The 17,318-nt window shown below is 37.1% G+C and overlaps 3 protein-coding genes across 6 annotated transcripts; 1 reads left to right on the top strand and 2 right to left on the bottom strand.

The window, feature by feature from the left end:
• Positions 1–3,255, top strand: LOC108663582 (putative disease resistance protein At1g50180). 3 transcript variants are annotated; one of them, XM_088802516.1, is made up of 3 exons: positions 1–1,787; positions 1,899–2,954; positions 3,045–3,255. In XM_088802516.1, exons 1-2 carry the CDS (start codon positions 142–144, stop codon positions 2,905–2,907), a joined length of 2,655 nt encoding a protein of 884 aa, XP_088658642.1. In that variant the 5' UTR covers positions 1–141; the 3' UTR covers positions 2,908–2,954; positions 3,045–3,255. The 3 variants fall into 3 exon arrangements, with proteins under 3 accessions (XP_088658642.1, XP_017984248.2, XP_088658643.1); XM_018128759.2 differs by having other exon boundaries at positions 1–2,954; XM_088802517.1 differs by lacking the exon at positions 1,899–2,954 and having other exon boundaries at positions 2–1,787.
• A 355-nt stretch (positions 3,256–3,610) lies between these two features.
• NEDD1 (Transducin/WD40 repeat-like superfamily protein) lies at positions 3,611–9,218 on the bottom strand. Of its 2 annotated transcripts, XM_007009123.3 has the most exons (11): positions 9,072–9,218; positions 8,784–8,947; positions 8,335–8,447; positions 7,258–7,518; positions 7,064–7,168; positions 6,932–6,997; positions 6,538–6,759; positions 5,641–6,210; positions 4,509–5,120; positions 4,079–4,255; positions 3,611–3,997 (listed from the first exon to the last, which is right to left on the bottom strand). In XM_007009123.3, the coding sequence occupies exons 2-11, from the start codon at positions 8,938–8,940 to the stop codon at positions 3,890–3,892; spliced, it is 2,391 nt and encodes a 796-aa protein (XP_007009185.2). In that variant the 5' UTR covers positions 8,941–8,947; positions 9,072–9,218; the 3' UTR covers positions 3,611–3,889. The 2 variants fall into 2 exon arrangements, with proteins under 2 accessions (XP_007009185.2, XP_088658908.1); XM_088802782.1 differs by lacking the exon at positions 9,072–9,218 and having other exon boundaries at positions 8,803–8,941.
• Positions 9,219–9,984: 766 nt separating this feature from the next.
• Positions 9,985–13,289, bottom strand: TOPP4 (type one serine/threonine protein phosphatase 4). Its single transcript, XM_007009120.3, has 4 exons — positions 12,757–13,289; positions 11,643–12,202; positions 11,338–11,568; positions 9,985–10,410 (listed from the first exon to the last, which is right to left on the bottom strand). The coding sequence occupies exons 1-3, from the start codon at positions 12,971–12,973 to the stop codon at positions 11,383–11,385; spliced, it is 963 nt and encodes a 320-aa protein (XP_007009182.1). The 5' UTR covers positions 12,974–13,289; the 3' UTR covers positions 9,985–10,410; positions 11,338–11,382.
• Between the last annotated feature and the right edge of the window lie 4,029 nt (positions 13,290–17,318).

Raw genomic sequence — 17,318 nt, 5'->3', positions numbered from 1 at the left:
CGGAAACCCAAAAAGGTGAATGACAAAAGAATATCAATTTAGTCAAGTATAGCCACCAGCTAAAGCTAATACATGTACAAGAAACAGGCGGATCAGCTTGAAATCTTGAAAAAAAAAGAGTAATTTGAATCAGCCGGAGAAATGGCAGATGCTATAGTGTCCTTAGCTATTGAAAGAATATCGGATTTACTCATTCATGAAGCTGTTTTCCTGCGTGGAGTTCGTGAGGAAGTGAGGGGCCTCAAGGCTGAACTGGAGCGGATGAAGAGCTCCTTGGAGGATGCAGACAGTAGGCAAGATCAAAATAAGCTTAACCGCACTTTGGTGAGACAAATCAGAGATCTTGCTTATGAAGCAGAAGATGTTATTGACGACTTCATTCTTCAAGTCGCACATGAAGGAGGCTTTCACGGAATTATCAAGAGATTCACCAAGCCTTTTCATTTGCACAAAATCGGAAAGAAGGTCAAAGGAATCCAGACTAAGCTTGCAAGCATTTCTAAGATTCTTCCGGCTTATAATCGGATATCTGGAACAGAGGGGTCTAGCTCTGTTTTCGAGATGCAGCAGCGATTTAGGAGAACATATACACATGTTGAGCAAGAGGATGTTGTTAGCTTGGAGGATACCACAAAAGAGGTTTTGGCTCAGTTGATGACAGAAGAAGATAGACTTCATGTCGTTGTTTCTATAGTCGGCATGGGGGGCATAGGTAAGACCACTCTGGCAAAAAAGGTTTATAAGCACGATGATGTGAAACGACATTTTGATTGTTGTGCTTGGGCTTTTATATCTCAACAGTGTATGCCAAGAGAAGTTTTGCATGATCTCCTCTTAAAACTTCTCTCTCCTTCTAAAGAAGAAAGGGAGCTAATCGATAAACTGAAAGAGCATGAGTTGGTGAAAAGGCTTTATGACGTCTTGAAAGAAAAACGGTATTTGGTGGTTCTTGATGATATCTGGAGAAGTGAAGATTGGGACAATTTAAAACCTGCTTTTCCACGAGGAAGAAAGGGGAGCAAAATTTTATTCACAACACGCCACAAGGACTTGGCATTGCATGCCGATCCTTGCAACTCCCCAGTAGAGGTTCGATTTCTTACCGAGGATGAAAGTTGGAAGCTTTTTAAAATGAAAGCATTCCCAGGAAAGAAGACAGAGTTTCATGCTTGCCCAGAAGAATTGGAGATGCTAGGAAGAGAGATGGTGAAAAAATGTGGAGGTCTACCTTTGGCAATTGCTGTTTTAGGAGGCTTGCTGGCAACAAAAAAGTCACCAGCTCAGTGGGAGATGGCTCACAGCGACATTAATGCGCACTTGAACAAGTTCCAACAAGAAGATGATCGCTATGGTGGAGTGAATGGGATTTTGGCTTTAAGTTATAATGAGTTACCCTTCCATTTAAAACCATGCTTCTTATATCTTGGGCATTATCCAGAAGATTGGGAGATCTCAAAAAAAGAACTCATTCGATTATGGATTGCTGAAGGTTTCATTTCACCATCATGGAAAAGCGGGGAAATGTTGATGGAGGATGTAGCTGAACAATTCCTGGAACAGCTAATAAATAGATGTTTGGTTCAAGTTGGTAAGAGAGACCATAGAGGAACAGGTCTGAAAACATGTCACGTACATGATCTCTTGAGGGACTTGTGCGTGAAAAAAGCTCAAGAGGAGAATTTCTTAGAAATTATTCAGCCACCATCGAACGAAAGCGATGGTAATTCTCTTCATGTGACTTTGACAGCATCTATGGCACGAAGAATTGCTATTCATCCTAGCAAAAGGTATGTTTCATTGAAAGGAAAACATCCAAATTTACGTACTCTTTTGCTCTTTCAGAATGAAGAATTGATAAAATTACACATTTCAAAATGTAATGATTTTAAATTTTTAAGGGTGTTGAATCTTGTGAGAAATGATATGCTGTCCAAGTGGCATGTGTCAAGTGAAATTGGTAATCTATATCATTTGAGGTATTTGAGGTTAAGATCTGCTGGAACCATCATCTTGCCACGGTCTATTGGCAAGTTGAAAAATTTACACACTTTACACCTCCGATATCAAGTATCAAGAATTCCTGATGTTTTATTCAGGTTGAGACGCTTGAGGCATATCGTAGTAGGCAATCGAGTTAATTTTGTGCTTTTGTTGCTGAGGGATATTTCAAAAAATATTGAAACTTTAAAGTACATAGGGAGCAAGAGTTTAATTGAAAATAATGCAGTGCTCGACTTGACTAATATTCGGAGTTTAGGAATAAGTTTTGAGAGATCAAAAGATGTGGAGCCTATCCTCAAAGCACTGATTAAATCACAACGCCTTGGGTCATTGTACTTGTGGTTAAAGGATTCAATCCCATACCCAAACTTGGAAGCCCTTTCTCATTGCCATCACCTATCAAAACTATTCTTAAGAGGGAAGATGCAAGAAGATCCACATTCGAGCCATCATAGTCTGAGATTTCTGCCGGCAAACATTGTCAATTTGACTTTGTGGGATTGTGAGATGAAGCAGGATCCAATGGCTGTATTGGGAAAGCTGCCGCATTTGAGGACTCTCAAATTATTGGAGTACTCATATAGAGGGACTAAAATGGTTTGCTCTGCCAACGAATTTCTTCAACTTGATTGTCTTGTTATTTGGAATTTAAAAGAATTAGAAGAGTGGCAGATAGAAGAAGGCGCAATGCCACGTCTCTGGAGCTTAAGTCTGGTTTTGGTTTCAAATTTGAGGAGTTTCCCAGAAGGGTTAAGATATATTACTGCTCTCCAAGAAATGACATTATACGAAATGAAGTGGTCATTGGTAGAGAGGATTCAAGTGATAGATGGAAGAGAAGGAGAGGATTTCTCTAATGTGCGCCACATACCCTCCATCCAAATAATGGAGACGCAGGAAGATTGAACCCTCTAACTTTGCAATTTCAAATCCTCAAATCAAAGTAATTGGAGGTGAGTTAGATATTTATATGATAATCTTTTTCGTTTTGATTTGGGTCTATCCTTTTCATAAGAGATGATGCCATTTTGTTCTTGGTGTAGGTAAATCTAATTGGCTCAGAAATGTACCATGCCAATAAGAGCAACATGGGGATCACCTAGATTTGCTTTTCGATTGTTTGAGAGTTTAATTTGTATTTTTTGCTTTTTGATTATTTGAAAGTTTAATTTGTATTTTTACAAATGAATTGCTGTGAGCTTGAATGAACCAATTGTTAAAAAATTTTAGATTTTCACAAGAGAAGATTATCCACTTGTTTGCTAGCACTTGAAAGGCAAAAGCTACTCAAAGTTCTGTTTTCTGAATTTGTTCCTTTGTGTTCCACTCTCAATGAGACAGCAAGAGGGCTTGGTGAAACCGGAAATTCTAAGAAAGCAGCTGCTTGTCATCTCTTTCTTGTTAAATATAGGATTCCTACCTTCTGAGATAACATATAGGAAGAGTCTTTGCTTTTCTGCTTCTTTAATTATCTAAAATGCTGCTTAAATTATGTTAAAAATTTGATGATATTAGTACGCAAAATAAGATGATTAAAGGGGAAAAAAATATAAACAGAAGGATTCATATAAAATTTATGTAATCTATCATGCACGTTGAAACAGGAAACTTGATGTACAGAGACAACTCTGTTAGAAATTAGAAGCTTCATTTTTCAATCAACTGAGAGGCATTTCTATACATGTTTCAAAAACCAATCTCTTAGCCTCATATTTGTACTCTTTTTTGTGATATTTTACACATTTCTGCACAAACAATTGCTAAAGAAGCAATTTTACTTTAACATGAGACAAGCCTACCGATGAAGCATAATCGTAAAAAATGAAACAGTGAGGAGATCAAAAGAGACATTGGCTAACCGAACACAGTAATGCTATTTAGTCGTTGCTCAAAGCAATTGACGAAGCTGCTGATTTTCTTTCCGGAGAGATTGAACCTCTTTCATCAGCTCAGCTTGGTTCTCTAGAATGGAACTCATCACACGGGACATTTCCATCTGTCAAATGTTCCACAAATTAGAGCTGAGAATATTGACGTGAAGCCAGAGCAATATGGAGAAGAGAAAATAGGCAGATACCTCCTGCATGTGGAATTGTCTTAAAATTTCAATATGAAGGTTCCTCATATCTCCATGAATGGATTTCTGAAATGAATCAAGGGTTTCTTCAAGAGTACGTTGAAATAGCTGCAGAGTAAAGTTACTTCCTTGATGGGGATCTGCTTGAGGAGCCTTGTGGGGTTGTAATATTCCTCCCTATTAGAGACAGAATCAATGAACCATCATAAATAATGAAAACTATGAAATCATAGAAAAACATAAAAATGCTTCTCCATGGACGTCTTCACCGTTTCACATGTAAATGACAGCAGAAAATTTCAAACAGTGAAACCATCCATGATGACCAAGCAGGAAGATTACTCAAGCTAGACCTCCACTATAAAAGCAAACTATCATATGAGAAATTAAGATTGAAACCAACAATTATTAACCAAACCAGGCTTCATACATTCATAGCCGGCAGAATTCCTGATTCCACTGCAGCCAATGAATCAGACCTCGACAACAAGCTATTCAACAGCTCTTCTCTGGTTTCAGCTCCTGTTTTCTTTGTTTTTGGAGAAGCCACCAAATGAGATGTTCCATCACTGAAGGCAGATGTAGTACTAATTCTCTCGGCATATGTTGAAAACCTTCGTGGCAGTCCTAAAGATGCTAGTTTTGGTGAGTCAAGGTTGCCTGCTCCACTAATGCCTTTTGAACCTAGAGACAAAGAAGACATGGAGCTGGAGGAGAAGTGTTCTGGAAATCCCAATGAAGTCTCCTGATTTGAGGAGACATCTTTTGTGCTCAAGTTTTCATAGCTCAGGTTAGAACTTGTTAACGAGCTAATACTTGTCTGACCGAGTGTTGAAGACTGATCTTGTCCAGAATAAATAGAGCCTGATGTCAGACAGCCAGAAGCCTGCATCCCAAAACGAGATGGCAGCTGACGTAGGTGGGTAAATTTATCAGATATCTTCTCACCACCCCAAGCTTCAGGAGGAGTGATGGAGGCCTCTTCACTCTTGGAAGATGATGCAGGCGTAGATCCCACTGCTGTAAAAGATCTAGTGTCATCCTGCACAAATAGTGGTACACAAACATCATTATTTGGAACAAAGACTGAACAAAGTATATCAACTTCACCAGGAAAACCAAATTAAGTATCAGTAATAGTTCTACAGCTAAAGAAAGTAGGAGATAATAGCCTGAAAGTCAAAGTCATGACTATGTAATTGATTAAGAGAAATGAATATTGTCAGAAAGTAGAGCTCACTGCAACTAACAACAAGTTGTCTGCGATTTTATATATAGGAAATCCTCTAAACATGCAAAGCCAATTTGCTAGCATGCAGTAAAACACGGTTGATCTATTGGATTTGTTGACATACACACTCATAATGCTCCAAACATACAACATAATGCACAAATGAACACCACATTCACATTCTATGCAAAAATAAGGACTAACTAGTATACTAACACCAAATTAGAACTTCATTACCACGAAGATTTAAAGTAAAATCCTATCAAAAAAATCAAAATAAATATGCCATGCAGTGCAGTAATTCTATATAAAAGATGAAAAAGCATAAAACCTGTCGAGACATTGAACTGGACTTCCAATCAAATATTGGGTGATCACTTGCTCCATCATCCGCAAAAGCAAACCTCCTGCTGGAAGGAAACAGCAGGGAAGAAGGCTTCTTATCAGTGAGTAGATGCTCTTTCTTTGCACCCTCATGATCATCCCACAGCTTATCCAACGAGGGTGTAATTGGTTGAACATCCACAAGAGGGGAAAACACCTCCATATCATCCTTAAAATTGTATGTAGAACGAGGAGCATGTAATCTTGTCAGTGCTCCACCTGGCCACAGATGGCTTCTATGCGGTGTTTCCTCAGAAGAAGACAGATTGAGTGTGTTTAACACTGATCCACTACTACCAGTTAGAGACGGTATTTCTGCAGGACCTGAACGGCCAGTGATACGAGAACCAGAAATTGCAGTGGATAGTGAAAGGCTTGATAGTGTCATAGATGGAAGTGGGTCAGGCATAAGAACTGAATCTTCCACTGCACCTCCCAAAAGAGCAGTCTCAGCAGTGCAAGTACTCTCATTAACAGTGGCTGGTTTAGATCTTTGCCAGCATAAACTTGAAACAGCCTGATGGATGCTATAAACACTTAGTATTTAAAATGATTAAAGGAATCAACGTTCTTAACTTTCAAATGCATGACCTAACGGTAATATTTATCATTATTCTGTCCCATTTATACAAAACTCTTTGAAGTTGGAGCACAAACAAGCAAGCAGTGACAGCCCATGAGACATCACTAAAGTCATTATAAAGCACAGTCTTGTATACATCTAAATCAAGTTTAGATTCTTATGGAAAAAATCGAATTTGGAAGTGAGTGCAAACTACAAGAAATTATTATGGTCTGGCTTTTTCATATTAAAAAAAAATAAATAGAGGAAAATAGGACCCACCTCCGAACTACTATACGCACGAAGAACAGTAAAAGGTTGTAGTTTTCCCCGAATATCAAAGAATACCACTCTACCATTACTGGTGCCAGCTGCCAATGTCCAACCATCATCTCTAAATGCCAATGAAGAGAAAGGTGCCTCATGAGAAATGAAAGCCGAGGGTCTTCTAGAACCTGAGTCATAAGTGTACAGCTTCTTATCTAACCCAACACTAGCAATTATCTGTCAAAAAGGAAAAAGAAACTTGAAACATCAGAAAATTTAAAAAATTTTTGCAAGATGTCTTAACCATGAAAAAGCTTCCTTCATCCCAAACTTCCAAAAAAACTCAGCCTATTCATTTGATTATGCCTGAAAGAAGGAGAAGAAGAGGATAAAAAAGAAGTAATGAGACCTTATCGTTTGATGGTGAGAAGCAAATGCCAGCCGTGGGAGCAGAGTGCTGCTTCAACCAGGAAACCTGTAAAAGACAAATGGAATTAATTACGTGTTTAAAATAGCAAGAATATTAAGAGAGAGAGAGAACCTTTGGGCTGCGACCAGTGGTATCCCACAAATGGATAGATCCATCATCACCTGCAGTCACCAAAACATGTCGACTAATCCGCGAATAATCAAGTACCCTCAGTACCTGGTCTTAAAATCCATCAAAAGAAAATTAGCTTGCAAACAAGAACTAGGAAATTAACATAAGCATCCGAATGCAACAAACTAGACAACCTGTTCATTAGGATCTTTCAGTTCAGCAGCCCTTGCTCCAGACGCAAGGTTGTGAAGAATGAGATCCCCACTTAGGCTGATGGAGGCCAAGTGCTCATCTTTGCAGTTGTACATAACACCTGTTATTGTGCTGGTATGACCCCTCAACCATTTAATGCAACGCTTCCTCTGCAAATCCCATATTCTTACAACTTGAGCACTTCCCCCTGAACATATGTATCTGGATCCCTTGTTGCTAAAGCTAACAGCTAAAATAGACTCCTGCAGATAGAAGGGAAATTTTACTTAATAAATTTGACTAAGAAAGCCCATGCCAATAATTGTATAAAAGTTAAGTGGCCTTTAAAACAATTAAGGACTGGCTTAATGTACAACCAATTTTGGGGCGTCAAGTCATAAAAACTTGAGGGTTTCAGTTATTCAAATGAAACCATATGAAAAAAGTGTGTTCTTTGCTTTCTTTCTTTTTTTTTTTTTGCATAAAACATTATAGCATCTGATTGTGGAAATAGACATCATTCTGTTGCCATGCAAAGCACCAGTTATCTCAAGCAACCTTGTCCCTCCATGATGTTTAAGCTGTATCCTCCTCTCTTGCTATGTCTTAACATTGATGCTAGAATATAGGGTCCTATATAAAGATAGCCACCAACGTTATTGAAGAGAAACAATGATATTTTGCTCACTATGCTTCTAAACCAAAGAAAATAGCATGCTGCACACACATAATGATAAAGGACAAACTTACACAAAATGCGAGAACAAGTAACTCTTACACAACTCTCTTATGTTCATAATGGACCCAATTTACTACATGATTCAGTAATCTATTATGAGCTTCGTTCACAATATTAATTAAGTCATTTATTCATTTGCATTTAAAAATCTTATGGCATCAATAATATCGTTAGAGACATAAAACAAACGTGAAATTTAGCAAACATGATCTACCTGGAAATATACATTGTATCCCAATCGAAAAATTTATGCTGCAACCTATCCAACTACAAGTACTTCAATAAGATTCAACAGTTTTTGTTTATAGTTAACAATGCGTTAAAGCTAGAGGAGGATTACCTCAATGTTATCTCCACTATCTGTCCCGGCAACCGGAACTGTCCCCATACTCTGCCCATTTTTCCGCCATAACGATATCTTCTTATCTTCTCCGGCACTCGCCACCACTAAATCTGCCACAACATCAACTCAGCTGGAATCAATTCAACAAATTTATATGAAAAAAAAAAAGAAAAACTGAAATTCTCTGCATAATTGCTAAATTAATTTAAAATAAAATCTTAAATAAAGTTTAAAAACTTTAAAAATTCACTAAATTGAGTTAAAATAAGAACTTATTCAGTTAAATTCAATAAATTATTCATTTCATAATACAAAATTTTTTTTAAAAAATAAAAGATTAGATAAAAGCCACCACATTTCAGCAACCGAACAGATCGTAGCAAAAGAAGCCGAAACAAAAAATCTCTTTTTAAAAATAAAAGAAAAGAGAGAGAGAGAGAGCTTACTAGTGTGGTTCCACTTAACTGAGTTGACAAGGCAACTCGGAGAAGGCGAGTAACTTAAAACGCAAGGATCGTTCGGTTCGAGCTTAATGTCGAAGATCTTCACAGTGTCACCGCCGCTCGCTGCCAGTAACTCCATCGACGGATCCGGTAGATTCATTAAAATCCTATTAATTTAAAAAAAAAATCTCAAAAAAACAGAAGAATTTCTTTTTCAGGAAAATTTAAAAGGGATATGAGAAATGAGGAAATTAATAAAAATTAATTCGAAAAGTGTTGAGTAAACCCTACGGGGAAAGTAGAAAAAGAAGGGAGGGGAAGGCGAACAAAATTTAAATTGAGTGTAGAAATGATGGAAGTGGGCGCCTTTGTACGCTATTGTAATTATCACTCCTTTTTCCTTTTTTTCTTTTATTTTCGTAATATTTTGTACTATTTCGAATATTTTTTAAAGAGAAAATTTAGGCTTTTAATTGTATCCTTTTTTAAAAAAATATTCTCTTTTTTTTCCCCACTTTTGTATTGTTATGTATACGGATGGATGATAAATTTTTAAAATTTTATAATTATAGTTATTAAGTGAGTTTTTTTATTTTTTAATTATATCTTGCATTAAATTATCTTTTAAAAAATTAAAAATATTACAAAATTTTACATATGATAACTACACACTAAATATCGAGAATGGTAAATTTTTTCAATTGTAAGGTTATTGAAGGGAAAAAAGTCCTGCCAATCAAATGAGAAAGGGAGAACTGAAGACCTGGAAGCCTATAACAGAGAGCGGGGTCGCTCTTGCATGACGAATTTTGTGTTTAATTCCTTAGTGGGATCTTTGATGTCAATGGCAAAGCTTGTATCAGACAAAAGAAACCGGCCTTCTAGAATTGGATCAAATCAAAGGATGCAAAAACAATCTGTTTCTTACTCATTCATAGGAAGACCATTCAACACTTGAATCTGTTCTTCAGACCAATAAATATGAAGACATCAAACTTTGGAGACTACCCCATTGACACTAACAACCAGACAAAATCAATGATTCTGAAAGCAATCTCAATCTGCAATGTGCAATGGAATGCTAGCTTATACTTTTTCTTGGCCATCTATTGGTCTACCTCATCAAGGTCTGGAAATGTACAATGCTGCACTTTAAAGCATTACCAGAAGGCAAATCTTCACAACACATGTGAACAATCGGCCCTTAATTGCAATTAACCATCTTATAAAATTTGAAGGCACCTAGTTTCATCCATACAAACAGCTCAATCAGTGAGTAGTCTGGGAAAAACCAAAAACCTTTAGAAGACGGAGGCGGCCATTTTTTATGATCCAACAACTCAAGCACAAGTATGAGTTGCCAGACCAGATATATCTACACGTGCACCGCAGATTTAACTGCTATAAAGAAAAGATAAACAGTGAGGGGGGAGAAATGAGAATAAAAAGAGAAAAAACACTTCTGGCTTGTGCTACCCTACACAATAGCTATTGCTCGAACCAGACTTGTACATCTTTTTGACCTACAAACAGTATGCATAAAGCCGTCACTTGCATCTCCTCTAGCTACAGTTCTGAAGCCAGCAATCTTCAGTTTTAACCATTTTTGGGGGCTAAATAAAAGGGATATCTGCAATAGAGAAAAAGAGAAACAGTAAATCATACAAAGTAGCACTGATGGTTGGTATGTCATTTATTAAACCAGATGAATAACTAACTGTAAAGAGAAAAAGATCCATTATTCTGAAATTTGGCCTTCTGACAATAACATAACAAAAGCCCCATTACCAATCACCAATATTCTCACAACAGATAAACGAGGAAGATACTGAAGGAGACAAAAAGGGGCAAGAGGATAGTGAGGATGGGAGGCCTGATCACGAAATTAAACCATAGAAAGATAATCACTTCCGTTCTTCTTTATTACCAGCCCTTTTTTACTTTTAAACATTCTCTACTTTCATGTGATCCAGACAACCTTCAGCCAACATCTTAAGAGAGAGCTAGTTATACCTGAGAAGGTATTTTCTTTTGTTCATGAACCTGGATCATCAAATGCAATTATGGGCACTTCATGAATGCCTTAACAAGTGGAGCTTTATGATAATGCTGATTCTGATAATGACTGCACATTATTTCCACCCAAAAGCCAAAAGGTTACAGTTAAAAATTTTGTTTTAATACCAAATCATATTCAGACTGCATTTGACACCCAGAAATGCTGAAAACTTTGAAAAGTAAACCCAGAGGGCAGTAACATCAGTAATCACTAAGGACATTATGTACTCATGGCAGATCTCTGCCATGGTATACCTGTATGATGCAACTACCAGACAATAAGACACACATTAAAAGCATTTGGTCAGCTTAAGTCATTAAATTAATTTATTCCTACAATCACAACTGCATATTCCTGGACCCTAGAGGCTCGAGCAAAGTCATGGAAGTCAATATACTTATCCGTATGCACTGCTGAGCAGGAACACTGGCAACTCAGGACCCATACAATCATCAATAAAAAAAAAGAGGAACAAAAAAACAACAGTATTCAGCTGACCTTGGTAAAGACTTGTAAGCCATTATACATTGATAGCTGCAACCATCACATTTTAGTGGACATGAACTTAGCTTTTTTCTCCGCTGGCTTGAGAATCTGGAAAGAACACATCAGGTTTTCATCGACGCTCATCATTGCACCGGCATTATCAAATTCACCACAATAGTTAGGTGCTGAAAATATTGTAACAAGTTGCCTATCAGCAAAGAATTCGTAACCATCCTCCACAACCTGCACCAACTTTTCAGCATTAACATAGTACAGCAATAAATAGAAGAGAAGGAAACTTTAGCAAAGTCAATAACCTGATGCGCACGGCAGACAAGATCTAAATCATGCTTCGTTAAGAATTCTGACACTTTGTCTGCACCAAAGGTGAATGAAACTCCTCTGTCATTCATTCCCCATCCTTTAACATCTCTACCAGGGTCAGACCAGAGCAAATCACACAGCAAACCAGTGTCAGGAACAGCAGTTGGACGAGATAAGTTTCTAATTTGATCCAAGTTTGTCAAGTCAGGGGAAAGACCACCATGCATACACAATATTTTGTCATCTATAAGAGCCGCAACAGGAAGGCAGTTAAAACAATCAGTAAAGCTTTTCCAAAGTCTCACATTAAACCTTCGTTTGCATTCGTCATAAAATCCATATATCCGATTAATAGATGCACACTCGTGGTTTCCTCGCAATAGGAAAAAGTTCTCTGGATATTTAATCTTATAAGCAAGTAGAAGACATATTGTTTCCAAACTCTGCTTGCCACGATCCACATAGTCACCTAGAAATAGATAATTGGCATTGGGAGGAAAACCCCCATACTCGAAGAGCCTCAATAAATCACTATACTGTCCATGTATGTCACCTAAAAACACAAACAATAACTTTACAATCAGAAAAAAAAAAAAACATAATTCTGGACACTGATGGTAGTAATAAAAGTCCCATTTGAATCCTATCCATGTTTCAGTCCATTGAGTTCGTGTGCAGACTACTTGATTTCAATTATTTCTCATATTTTCCTACGACTTTCAGCAATCAAACAGTAAAAAAAAACTACAACACCCCCCCCCCCCCCCCCCCACCTCTCTCCCGCAAAAAGAAAAGGTAAATTGGTTTTTAAAAAGGAAAGGTTAAAATCACCTCCATCTGGTTCAGAAATATCAACTATGGAAACCCCATTAAAATAAAAGAATCTTATTCCCCAAACACTATATCACTGTTAAAAGAATGCAACCTTTCCCACCCTCCTACAACCTATTTATCCACATGGGTTTTCCCTAAATACATATTAAAAACCCAACCTTCCTTCAAAACCCACACTATATTTCCACATAACAAACTCAAAAAAAAAAAAAAGCTCAAGTTTATTCTCAAAAATCAAAACTTTAACCCCCCAAACAACTCAAGAAAATTTACCACAAATTTTGATGGGTGCTTCAAGTTCAAGCAAATTGGGCTGTTGAAGGAAGATATCTCTGGAAGCAACACAAAGCTGCTTGATCTCAGTTTCAGATAGTTGCACTTGTTTCCCTGGCCTGGCTGATCGGACTTCTGTCAACCGTCTGATTATATCATCTAGTACCGTGGGGTCCATCATCGCCGTTTGCCCTTGTGCCGTCGTCGCCGCCGCCATTAGATCCTCCTCCTTCAGCGGCCCTGATGTAACCAAACCCTAAAAACCCAAAAATGCAAAAAAAAAAAGAAAGGAAAAGACCCCTTTTTTTGTTAGTGGAAGAGGCTTTTGAGGTCCTTTTCTGGGTCTGGAAATGGTATTTCAGAGACAATAAATTAAAAAAAAAACAATTTGTCCGAAAAAAAAGAGTGGGAAAATAAGTGAAAATAAAATAATACTTAAAAAAATAATTTATTTTTTCTCCTGAAGAGAGAGAAAGTGTTTAGAATTTTGGGGAAGAAGAAGAAAGGAGACGGCTGCCACTCCTAGGTGACGAAGGGGGCCTATAATATCTTTCATCTCTTCTCTTTTTCCAAAGGACAGGTCCACGAAACGCTGTCGTTTTGGGAAAAGCATGTCGTGTTTTAGACCGGTTGATGTTCAGACCGGTTCATCGCCGGCCACGTGGGCTTTGGTTCGAGATTGAATCACTTATTGATCCGATCATATCCATTTAAATGTTTAACATATAAATTGTACATACTGTTAATAACTCAAATATATTCAACTATTTAACGTTAAGGTCGGTTTATTGACCGGTACAGAACTTTTGATTCAAGTTTAAAATCACCGATCAATTCGACCATATTTATATATAGAATTTATACACTATAATCAATTAAATATACCGACCATATCTAAAGATTTTTAAACTTGTATCGATTCACATTTAGGAGATGGCACTCTCTACCGACAGTCCATTATCTTACTGTTACAAAAGAGATCAACACAAGAAAAGAACCAATGAAAGGGCGAAAGGAAGGCAGCCATGCCATTTTTAGAACACCATTGGTAGTTAGAGTATCAGTGGAGGTGGGTAGAATTTTCTTTCCTTTACTTTGTTTTGTTGTTTTCCTTGTCGAGCAATGAAAGCTGGCCGCTACTTTCAGTGTTAGCACTAATAAGTAATGTCAAAGTGTCACATTGCTGTCAAAGACAATAATGCAAATTCAGTTTCTGGGTTATTTTCTTTGCATTTCTTGGTACTTAAAATGGATAAACAAATGTCTGAGGCTTGACAATCAACCAATTGAAATATCATGCACCCTTTTTTTGGCTTGCTAAGGCATATCTCTGCAATTCAGTGCAAAGAATTCCAATAGTGGCAATTTGTTCTTTGAGATTCAAGAAATTCTGCAAACCTGCAACAGAATGATGTGGTTGTTCCACTAACAGGAAGGAAAGATGTATTCATCATCTGTTGGGAGACAATATAACAGATAAGATTATACTTTCCCATTCCTTTTCTTTTTTTTTTCTTTTTTTTTTTTTTAATATGCAAGGAAAATGTTCTTGCCTAATGGAATCTTGAAGGCTTGATTTGTCCTTAATCTGGGTGAGTTCAGGGGATTCGATATTGTATCAGCAATGTGAGGATTGGGGAGCAGACTACTGACTAAAGCTGATGAGAATTCATTCTTCTTCTTTTTTTTTCCTGGAAAATCATGTTCTTTTTCCCTTGTATGCATGCTAGAAATGTCCTGTCCAGGCTGGTACATGCAAGCCTGTGACATTGCTGTCTACAAGAACAAAGTTTAATGTAAATTAACAAAAGAAATCTCTGTTAAAGAATTCCATTTGTTTTTTCTAGTGGCAAAACATGAAAAACTCTGTCAAAGGAATATGATTCTACAAGTAATTAAAAGCCACTTAAAATTAAAAGTTTGTCTAATAATGATTATTCAATGATCAATGACAAATTTTGGGAATAATATGTTAAATAAGTGGAAGTCCAAAAATGAATAGGCATAATTTGTATGCTTTTGAAATACAGTAAAATTATCTTACTCACACAACCCATTGGATCTAGAGGTCTGGTAATCTGTACTTTTGGGTAGGCTAAAAAATGCACTGAATTGTGCAAAAGTTCATGATTTTTATGAACAGTCAAAAGGTAGTCTTGGAGAGTCATGTTGGTTGGAAAAGGTGTTTGGGTTGGATTGTCTGTCTCCTCTGAGACATCTTCCCCATGTGTGTGTAGAGGACAGAAGTCTTTTGAGACAAGATGTGGGTTCAATTATGATGACCATTCAATCAAACAGAAACACTGTCGAGTATGATAATAAGGCAAATTGAATAGTCAATCAGCATGCTCTATGTTTTATCAAGATCGAGTAGTATTGATAACACAGCTTGGTACTGTAGCTGTGAGCAGTTGGAGGTATGGACCTTAATCCCTGGCAATAAACTGTCTAATTTCTCATCTTCTTGGTATTATATAAAACTACAATGATGAGTTTGGAAGTTCAATTTCTGCTATGAGAATGGTTTCTAAAGTTTACTGTTATTTTTCTGCTCCTTTTTGGTATAAACTTCCCTCCTCAAGACTCGCAAATAGAGACACTGTTCACACTGGAAGAGTGCATGGAATCTGCTGTCATGGATGCTGGTGATTGCCAACCTCTTTACCATACCATCACAGACTATTATGAAGGACTGGTCATCAAGGTAAATTAGCAAATTCCCATGCTTCTTGTTGAAAGATGACACACTTGTAACAAAGCCACTCTTGGGGAGAAGAATGTAACAGAATTTTTTTTTGCTCTAGTTCTTGAAATTTGGTTTGTGAAATGGCTCTGATTGAGTTGGGGGTTCATTTCAGGTATATAGTATCTTGCCTGGGACAAAGGGTTTGTTTTTCTGAAGAGCAGATTCTCACCAGTGAGGGAGTTTTTCTGATTAGAATATATGGTATGGAACATGGAGGAAAGACTGTAGCAGTAAGGCTATGAATTAAAACATGTGAACCCCAGAGGAATGAATACTTTTGAACAAACTGGGCCAAGAACAACAGAATTAAGACAGCAATTATCCAGACGCTTAACAATAAGAAGAACAGAATCTTAAACCGCAAAGGCAAATTCAGACCAATATTGAATTATGTAGTTGGTCCACCTCTCCAATGGCATTTTCATTTCTCTGATCTCCTCAATACCATGAAAGAACTTTGGTAGTGGGATTAATGTCCTTTGAGATTCAAGAATTGCAACTTGCAACAAAACAACATGGATGTTCCACTTCCAAAATGGAAAAATATACCCTTAATTAGTCATCTGTTAAACAGTAAAAGTAGTGGCCAAAAGGTCAATTCGGTATCCCAATAGCAGGTTATTTCTGAGGGAACCTTTCCATATTCCTTTCTTTTGTTTTCCTTAATTCTATCTGTGGATGTTCCACACCGTTGGCTCAAACTTTTCTAAGTTCTCTCTTCAATTTTGAAAGGTTACACGGCCAAACCCTTTTGGCCACACCCCATTTTCAAGTATCAAACAGTGATATTACAGGTGAAAAAGAAGAGTTGAAGCAGTATAGTTTGTGGGTAAATTCATGGTACTTGAACTTCCTGTAACTCAAAAATGATGAACTCGTTCAAGTATTGAAGAAATATACCCTTTTGACAGTAACCATTTTTTCCCTTTTCTGCAGTTACTTTCCCCTGGAAAAACACATGCTTCCTTGTTAAACATCCTGTTCCTGTTCATGCTGAATTGCTGATGCAAACATGCTTACAAAGGCTGTTCCCTGATTTTGGCCATCTTTCCTAAGATAAATTTAACAGAAAACGAATCTTTTTTGAAGTGTATTCATATCCACAAATGGCGACATCATTAGCCTTTCCAAAGATAAATTAAGAAAAGAAGATCTCCCTGTTTTAAAAAAAAAAATACTCATTTGTATTTTCCAGACAACCACATGGCAAACTCTGTCAAGGGAATATGATTCTGTAGCAGAAATCTAAAGTACTTCCTGCAGAGTAACACAGCAATGGCTTATTTAAAATGATCCCCAAAAAAAGTTTATTTAGATTGAAAAAAAGGAACTGACTTCCATTTCCCAGAATATTAAAGCAACAATCTTTGTTTAAGACAATAAATCTTCCCTTTCCTCCAAAAGCAACGGCTGATAAAATTATGGAACAAGCAAAAGAATATATTCAGGCTGATGTCTTCATCATATGCAGGCCACCATAATCCAAATGAAGTTAAAAAAATATCTTTGATGCTGTTGTACTTTCATCATATGGCCTGATTAAGCAAATTACAGAATCATGTCATTACTCATCCAGTTTAAGAATCAGCATTCTGTTAAAAGGTGAAAAATTGATCATGATCTTTTGCTAGATTGTCAAACAAACTCTGATGTCATGTGCATTGTCCGCTTTGACCCTCGATGTGGATTCATGACTCTTTTTTGGATCTCCTTAGAGTCGCATCTTACCAACAATGTATACATCAACCTGCAACGTATTGTGACACATTGCACCAATTTGCAACATATTGTCCGTGACACATCATACAAACTTGCG

This window comes from Theobroma cacao, chromosome 10 (genome assembly GCF_053813885.1).
Source record: "Theobroma cacao isolate CCN51 chromosome 10, ASM5381388v1, whole genome shotgun sequence".
In the NCBI taxonomy this organism is placed as follows: Eukaryota; Viridiplantae; Streptophyta; class Magnoliopsida; order Malvales; family Malvaceae; genus Theobroma; species Theobroma cacao.
Note: the sequence above shows the minus strand (reverse complement) of the source record. Positions and strands in the feature narration are given on the sequence as shown.